The 8,915-nt window shown below is 32.2% G+C and overlaps 1 protein-coding gene across 1 annotated transcript; it reads left to right on the plus strand.

Annotated features, from left to right (window-relative positions):
* The first annotated feature begins 2,645 nt into the window (after nucleotides 1–2,645).
* LOC106310800 (transcription factor MYB34-like) lies at nucleotides 2,646–4,594 on the plus strand. Its single transcript, XM_013748020.1, has 3 exons — nucleotides 2,646–2,932; nucleotides 3,288–3,417; nucleotides 3,931–4,594. The coding sequence occupies exons 1-3, from the start codon at nucleotides 2,800–2,802 to the stop codon at nucleotides 4,475–4,477; spliced, it is 810 nt and encodes a 269-aa protein (XP_013603474.1). The 5' UTR covers nucleotides 2,646–2,799; the 3' UTR covers nucleotides 4,478–4,594.
* The last annotated feature ends 4,321 nt before the right edge of the window (nucleotides 4,595–8,915 follow it).

An 8,915-nucleotide genomic window follows, 5' to 3' on the forward strand; every position in this document is an offset into this window, starting at 1 on the left:
GTACCCGCGTTCCTCATGTTGTCGCGCGAGAACTTTCATGTTGCGTTGTCTCCACGACATCACGCTGTCTCACGCCTTCACGCAATCAAGTTACCGACACCGATTCACGCTTGATCCGCCACCATGTTCAAACGTTTCACGTTGTCTCCACGACATCACGCTTCTACGTTACTCCATTTACAGGTACGCCGCATGCCCGCTCCGGCGATGAATCATGCCAACTCAAACAATTGCCACATGACCCAACAAGAAACGATGTAACGCCCGAGACATACATATATGTCATTCCACCACGTTACACCGGCACACTTAGGCCTTAAGCCCTTCCCTAACTCAATACATCTCCCAAATATATAAATATCAAACTCATATACAATAACCCCAATCAATACAATCATCACATTCAATCCTCAAACATCATCCAACCATATTTTAAAAACCTTAGCAATAGATCTATGTCTTTCACACATCAAGCATCAAGATATATATATATATATCATATGAATATTTATTTATTTTAATAGATCTATAGAAAGTAACAAGTAGGGATGAATGATCAACCTAGGCACTTCTACCATGATGAGAAAATGATAGAAGGAGATAAAGATTGCAACAAGCCCTCACATTGGTCTTAGATCTGAGAATGGGAAAGAGAGTAGAACCAGATCTGAAGCTTATGGCTTTCAACGAACCAGATCTACAAATAAACGGGTAGGTGCTACCATCAAAGACCCGAGATAAGAGATCTAAGAGGAGGAATAGAGATGAGAAGAAGAAAATGACACTAGGGTTCCTTACCTCACCAGTGACCAGATCTAGAAAGAAGACATGGAGAGATCTGAACATAGAATTGGATCGGTTCATCGGGGATCTCCAACGGCTTGGCTCTAGCCTTCAGCAAACAGCGAACAACAAGGAGAGAGAGAGAGAGAGAGAGAGAGAGACGCCGACGAGAGAGAACGAGAGAGAAGAGAAAAGAGAAACCATGACGGCTAGGGTTTTCAAATCTCTCTGGAACTCTGCAGGGCTTCGCTCTGATTTCTAAATGGAAGAGAAAAGAAGAAGGAGGCTCCTTTTTATAAGAAAATTAGGTGGAAACCCTAGGATTTACTACGCGGGCCAGAAATAAAAGAGAAAGACTTGATGAGCTTTGGTCCAAATCAAGTTAATTAAAAGGAAACAAAAACCATTCCGGTTTGGGAGAAACGGGATGCGACAATAACAAACTTTAATAGAGTACGTACTAAACTTAAAACTGCTTGACAGTGTGTATATATACACGTATATGAGCTATACATTGTAAGTAAAATAAAATCACCTTCAACAAATACTATCATATTTGTATTAATAGCCACAAACGGAATTCATATTTTTTTTATCATTTTAGTTATTATACGCACTGTTTTATTAATTTTATGAAGTTATCATTATTTGAATCTGTTTTATTTTATTTAATTTTAACGCAAAATTTAAAACATAAAATAAAACATTATTGATTATCTAAAATAGATAATATGGATAATAACAAACATAAAACATATTGTGTTATATTTTTATTTTATAGGTATACAACAAATAGAATGCAAAACATTAAACTGTTCGTTTTATCAAAAAAAAAAAACATTAAACTGTTCATCTTCTCCTATCATTTTTTGTAACTAGCGACTATGGATGAGAAAGTATATCTGACAAAAACGGAAGAGTGGATATTGGTGTTCTTACATGAGGTGGAAAAGGGTGGGAGGAAGTGAGGAGACGAGGGGTGGTGATGATGGTGGAGGAGAAGGTGGAGCCGTCAATGAAGCAATCAGTGATGGTGGTGACAATTTTGCGATTGAGGTGATACATTAGAGTTAAGAATCGAAACAAAACATATTTCAAAAGAGAAGAAACACAATTCATTTACTTCAATAGATTCAGTAGAAAAAAATTATTTATGTATATTGATCTTGAGAAAAGAGAGAAATGAAAAGTAACAAAAGAAAAGAAGAAAAAAGAAATAACATACATTTTATTATTGTGAAATCATAAATATATTATATGTTTTCCTAAAAAATAGAATATTACATAACAATAATAACATCTCATATTATTTTGCTGTGAAATTGTATTTATATTCTATATCAGTAATAAAATAGAATAGTACATATCAAATGCTAATTATTCATCATTGTTTCTATTTTTCCAGACACTAACGATCGAAATTCTCAAAACTCCTGGAAAAACGATTGTAGGTTTACCATTGTCACACAAGCGCAACTCTACTCATAAATTGCTATACCCTTTTCTTTTAACACAAATCTCGTGCCTCTTCTTTCTTTCTTTTCTTTTTATTTTATTTTATTCATTATGCCGAAGAGTTGTATCAGAAACGAGTAGAAGTAGTCTTATGAGAAATAGTATTTTCATCAACTTTACAAATAATATGTATTATGTTATGACACATAAAACTGTATAATTAGATAGTTAATTATATTTTTTGTCATACAATAGCAATTTCCCCATTTAGCAAATAACTACTAGAAGTGTGAAATCGAAATTTACATTTTACTGTTCAAAGCAAAGAGAATAATTACATAAAAAACAAAAAACGAGAGGTCTATTTATATAAGATTAGATGTTCATCTTACTCATTAAAGACACCATTCAAAATTAAGAGAAAGATTGTGCGAATTAGAGAGATCAGCCCTCAATACTTCGATTCAAGTAGTTTTTTCATTTGCAATCATTGTAGCTCTTCTTCTCCTATCATAAGGTGACCAACACCTGGCGACGTCGGATTGTGGACTGAGATAAATTATGGGGAGGGCGACATGGTTCGAAGCTGATGGGACGAAGAGAGGAGAATGGACGGAGGAGGAAGACCGGAAACTCGTCGCTTATATCGACGTATACGGTATCGGTGACTGGCGTTTCCTACCTCACAAAGCTGGTAGTTATATATATTTATAACACTACATTTTATATAACTTTCATTTGTAATGGTGACGTGAACCAAACATGTTTTGTGTGAGCTGCATAATTATAAGTGTCGTTTTTAATAAACTCCACCACAAACATGGTATGATTTGTAAATACTGTCAAGATAAAGTTTGCAGAGATGGTGCCGATAAAGCAGGTGTTCCATGTGTTTTGATATACATAGAAGTCATACATATAATCATACATTTCGAGAAGCTTAAATCTTTACAGTTTTATTTGTTTTCCATACTATATATGTACGTACCCAACAAAATCAAAAATACTTACTTGCTAAAAGAATTCACATATTTTAATCTTATATAAAGGTTTGCAGAGATGTGGAAAGAGCTGCAGATTAAGGTGGCTTAACTATCTAAGGCCTGGGGTCAAGAAAGGCAAATTCACTCCTCACGAAGAACAAGTTATCATCAGTTTTCATTCTATTCTCGGGAACAGGTATATTCATCAATAATTAAATACATTACCGATTTGTCAAAACTCAGAACTTCACTATAAGTCTATAAGGGCATCCGCAATGGGAATCTTTAAGCGGGAGTCCTTAGGGAAAAAATAATTAAATAATCAGTGGATCCTACCAAAAGCTAAGGATTCAATCCTTAAAATTCCTAAATAACGATTCTTTCTTAGTGAATTTTTGCACTATTTGCGGTCTCCACGACTACGTGGCGGCCCGTAAATGGTCGTTTTTTTTAAAAAAAAAAAATCCAAAATATCCAAAATTAATCTGAAATGCCCTTGTCGCTAAAGACTCCAATGAGTCTCACCGTTGCACATGCTCTAACTACATGTTTGTAGGGATTTGATTCTTTTGTATTTTTTATTTATCCAGATCCGAATAAATTTGTGAAATACTATAATTGTAAAGTACTAAAACTAAATAAAAACTATATATAATTAGATTATCATTTATACATTTTTGTTATATTGAACTAAAAAATTCTGTTGTAGGTGGGCAACCATAGCGCAGCAAATGCCGGGTCGATCAGACAACGACATCAAGAACCATTGGAACTCTTGCCTTAAGAAAAGACTCGAGAGAAACGGAATCGACCCAATGACCCACCAGCCAATCATCAACCTCGACGTCAAAACACAGTCGTTTAACACAGATTGCGGTAGCTCTTCCTGCTCGACGGCGAGTCCATCTTCTTCTTCATTCTCCTCGGGCTCGTCCCGTCTCCTTAACAAGATCGCCACTGGTATCTCATCTAGGCAACACAGTGTCGACAGGATCAAGAACATCTTGTCGGATCCGACAATCACAAGCATTAATGGTCAAGAAGAAGGACTCGAACTGCTGAAGATAGATCATGGGAAGATGTTAGCTAGTGATGATCAAGAAGATGATTTTCTGATGTGGGACGAGGAGAAAACGAGACATTTCATGGAGGAGATTGGTGTAATGGATTTCCACACGAATGGGGTCTATAACCCTAGCTCATCAGCACAGTATGGTGTTTATGAGACTGGCCTACTTGGTGGTCATCTCAATTGATGAATCGATGGGTACTGTGTGAAATTATCGTTTGTGTATTTACTTACCAGACATTCTTCTTTTTTTACGTTGTTGTAACAAATTAAGAATTATATTCATCGAAAAGAATAATACTCTCTTTGGATCCAAAGAAAAAAAGGGATATTATTCATAAATATTGTACCGACCAAGAGAATAATTTCCAAAAAGTCACATCTCTAAGAACATGGGTGCAGTGAAACAAAAACATGAAACTTCATGAGTTTGTCATGTTCCACTAATAGTGCAATGAATGATATGAATGATCGTAAATAAAATCTTATTTAGTTTCTTTTATTTTACTCTTCGTTGTGAGTTATCATGCATCTTCTCCCTGGATCAGTTGTGAAAAACAAGGAACAAATAGCAACCGCAATTTTTAATATATATGTTGACAAATTGTTTCTCATGCTTTATGTCTTTCATACGAATATACTTTACAAATAAAAGCAAAGAAAAAAACAGCATTGTGACAATTGCTTCTTCTTCTTTTGTTCTGGTCCACACTACTTTGGATTTTAATTTAATTTTATAATTTTATGTAATCGGTTTACGAAGTTGATGTTTTTGTTTCTTTATTAATAAATTATTTTGATATTAACAATATTGTCCTTTTAAAGTGTTGTTTATTATTTGTATCCGTATTCTTGGTAATCTGTATCAGTCTATCAGAGGTCGGAGGGGAAAAATCAAGGAACATCGGCATCGCAAACCGGACCTCGTGGTCTGGTGGTATAGGAACCTCGGCTGAGGTGCCCGCCATCACGAGTTCGAGGCCCGGCCACAGCAGATTTAACATGGTTTCCGTTTGGCCGCCAGGATCCTCCAGTTCCGGTTTGACGCGGTGGGATAGTCGGACTTAGATCCGGATACCTGGATTATCAAAAAAAAAAAAAAAACGGCATCGCAGTGAGTTATGTTACGTCATGTATGTGTTGAAATATCAATATCTACGGAGTGAAGTCTCAAACGACATCCTCAGGACCACATGTAAAACATCGTCGTTACAGCCACGTGGAAAATGCACCTCGTTGTCATATTTCGCATTTAGTCACGTGATAGTTATGCGCTCAGTTGATAATGAGTAGACGAGTATTAATTAAGATTGGAAGCATTTTTTTTTGGATTTTGTTGATTATTGATAGATTGACAGCAGTATGTTCATGGGAACAAAAACTTGACTATAATATGAACACTAGAGAAAAATTGAATTAGAGTTTTTCTTCTAAACTAAAGTTATAACATATATTACCAACTAAGATTACAAATATAGATATAGTATATTCATAAAATCTGTATATTTGATTGATCAGAACTTTGACTAAGGTTTTTAATTTACTTTGGTTCTCTCAGCAATTTTGGGATAATATATGTAAAATATATCTCTTACAATATTTTTCTTATATCTCTCACATATGAAAAGAATTAACAATATATTACTGAACGATATTTTAAATAGTTAAATTATGTATCATATTTTTTATTTAAAATATATATTTGAGTGAGATATCAACTATTTAAAATATTTACTCAATAATTTTTTTTGTTGTATGTGACATTTTCAAATAAGAACCTATAGCAGAGTTGTTCTAACATGTGTCTATTATAATATCTAACTAGATTATTTCCTGCGATTTTAAAGTACAAAAATATATTTTTCAACAAAATCTAATTTAATGAAAAATAAAAATATTTATTTTAGCTTTTTTTAGTTTTTGTAACCCGATTTGATATTTAATTTTTGGTGATAAAATATTTGTTTTATTAAAATTAAAATGTTAGATTGAAAATATAACAAGTTCATTTTTAATTTCATTTAAAGACTAAAGTTAAGTTAATATTTTGGTATATTTAATAATAATAATGAATTTAATTATTTATTTAAACAATAAGAATTAGGAAAAAAATATAAAATTTTGTTACAGTAAAATTGAAAGTATAAGAAAATTTAAAATATTTAATAAGTAATTTCATGTGTAAGTTGTATTGTGTATTCTACTTCCTCCGTTCCTTAAAGTTACATATTCTAAATTTTTCACACGTTTTAATAAAACACATTAAATTTACATATTTTTTGTGTTTATCTTTTTTCCATAATTTTAAGCCAATAAAAATCCAACTAGTGCAATTAAGTTTTTTGAAGTTTGCAATTAGTTAATAAAATATGCATTGAAAATGTAAAAAATGAATCTTTTTGAAACAAAATTTTTTTCTAGAATATGTAACTTTAAGGAACGAATGAAGTATTAAAATTGTCTAATATGTAAATAATTACAAATTTTAATAAAATATATAAGAATAAGTGTTTATTTGTGAAATAACCAAAAGAAAAAAAGGAAATTAGTTTTATAGTAAGATGGTAGAGAGAGATAGGAAGATAAAGGAGGAGAGAGGGTGAGGTTTTGGTTATTTAGTGAATTATAATTTTTTGAGGGGTTATTGGGCCTAATTTTTTTTTTTTTTTTTATTAACTAGGTGTTGACCAGCTTTCGGCCAGCCCACCACCTAGGCCCGGCGCCAGCCTGCGCCTGTACCGGTTAGGGCCCTGGGCACGCCTCCCCGCCTGCGAATCGAACAGCTGACCTCCCAAGGTTGAGGGGCAGGTACCACTGGACTATCGAGTCCAGGTAGTTTTTTGGGCCTAATTTCCTTAAGAAAAGAATAATTAAAATTTGAATGGTATAAATCTTAAGTCACACATTGATATAAAGTATTTTAATAAAATAGATTTATAGATGCGGCATGCTATTGTGTCTTTTATCTAAAAAATATTATGTTTATTTTAATAAAATAAATTTATAGATGCGGCTGCTATTGTGTCTTTTATCTTCCTTCTGGATACCTTTTTTTTTTGGTAACAGGCTTTCTTCTGGATACCTTTTTGTTGAACTAAGATTTCATAAAACTGAAGTTACTTAAGAAATGATACAACATAACTACAAAAAGCCAAAACAAACAAAATGACAGAGCCATTGGTAGAGCTAAAATAATAATCACTAAAAAGAACAAATGAACTAAAAACTCAACCAAAACAGCAAAACCGGAAATTCCGTTCACATCTTGGCAGTCCTAACCAAAGTCGCAAAGGATTACTGGTATCAAAGCCTCAATGACTGTTATGGCTAAATCAGCACCATAGCTTGCTAACGAGAAATGATTTTTTTAGAAAGATAATGAGAAATTATTTTTGCACCTAACATAATTATCTCTAACACGATATTATTTTGCAACGATGGATTTGGAGGAAGTTTGGGCAACGAGACAGGCAGATCTGAAGGAATCTTTGCCAAAATGCGAAGAGAAGGAAAAATAACCAACATAAACGAAGAGAAAGAACGTGTTCTAAAAAAAGACGAAAAGAAAAAAATAGAAATAAATTCTAGAGTTAATTGGGTCAAAAACCAATTAATGATTTGTCAAAAAAAAAAAAATTAATGAGCATGGAGTTCACAGTACAGATGACAGGTAAGTTAAAAAAACATATTTTACATAAAAAAGATTGAAGATAGATATTTTTCCTTTTCCAACTAGTCATCTTCATTTCGATTTCTATGTTGTGGAATTTTTGATGAAAGTAGATGAACACACTCTTTTTCTTGTGTGATTTATTTTGGATTACTTCAAAACAGATCTCATACAAATCAAAATTGAATATTATTAATATATTTCTATTATTAAAAGAGAAGTACCCATTAAAAAATACCCCTAAGTTTTCTAACTTATTTATACTTCCATGTCACTGAGAATTAAATTAAACTACTTATTTTAATGCTTGTCTTTTCTAGTTAAATTAATGAGTTTTCCTTAATCAAATTTAAACTTAATGTCATTAAATAAACCTACATATTTTAATGTTTGTTTTTTTCCAGTTAAATTAATGAGTTTTCCTTAATCAAATTTAAACTTAATGTCATTAAATGAACCTAGAAATACATCATATTTAACGTAGCTTATTACGTACGAGTACGGCCCAATAATGAACTTGAATTTTACTTTTACAAAAACGTGAATCACTTGACTTATGTAATATTTAAAATATATTAACTACAATATAACAAATGCATATAACCTACCTATACTTTAGTTTGAAATGATCATGTTCAAGTTTTATATAGTCAACTTACATCATGCATCGATCGTTGTACAATATTCAAACCACCTATAGTTTTCGTTTTCTTTATAGGATGTATCAACCAACCAATCATTCCATCGATTTTCTAAGTTTTATAAAAAAAACAAATCAATAAATACAAACTCAAAATCCAATATCTTCTATTAATCAAAACATAATATCTTCAATGCCGTTTCTTTAATGTACCTATTAAATATAGAAACTGTAATCATAATTATACTAATTATAAGAATATATTTGATTTCAACCAATTGATCTATTACTTCGGTAATTGATTTGCTTGCAGAA

This window comes from Brassica oleracea, chromosome C8 (genome assembly GCF_000695525.1).
Source record: "Brassica oleracea var. oleracea cultivar TO1000 chromosome C8, BOL, whole genome shotgun sequence".
Classification (NCBI taxonomy): domain Eukaryota; kingdom Viridiplantae; phylum Streptophyta; class Magnoliopsida; order Brassicales; family Brassicaceae; genus Brassica; species Brassica oleracea.

What these genes read in the sequence shown, in the direction of transcription:
- LOC106310800 (XM_013748020.1), top strand. Translation starts at nt 2,800, where the DNA reads ATGGGGAGGGCGACATGGTTCGAAGCTGATGGGACGAAGAGAGGAGAA. An exon ending in TTTCCTACCTCACAAAGCTG is followed by an intron (nt 2,933 to 3,287) that starts GTAGTTATATAT and finishes TCTTATATAAAG; the next exon opens with GTTTGCAGAGATGTGGAAAG. An exon ending in CATTCTATTCTCGGGAACAG is followed by an intron (nt 3,418 to 3,930) that starts GTATATTCATCA and finishes ATTCTGTTGTAG; the next exon opens with GTGGGCAACCATAGCGCAGC.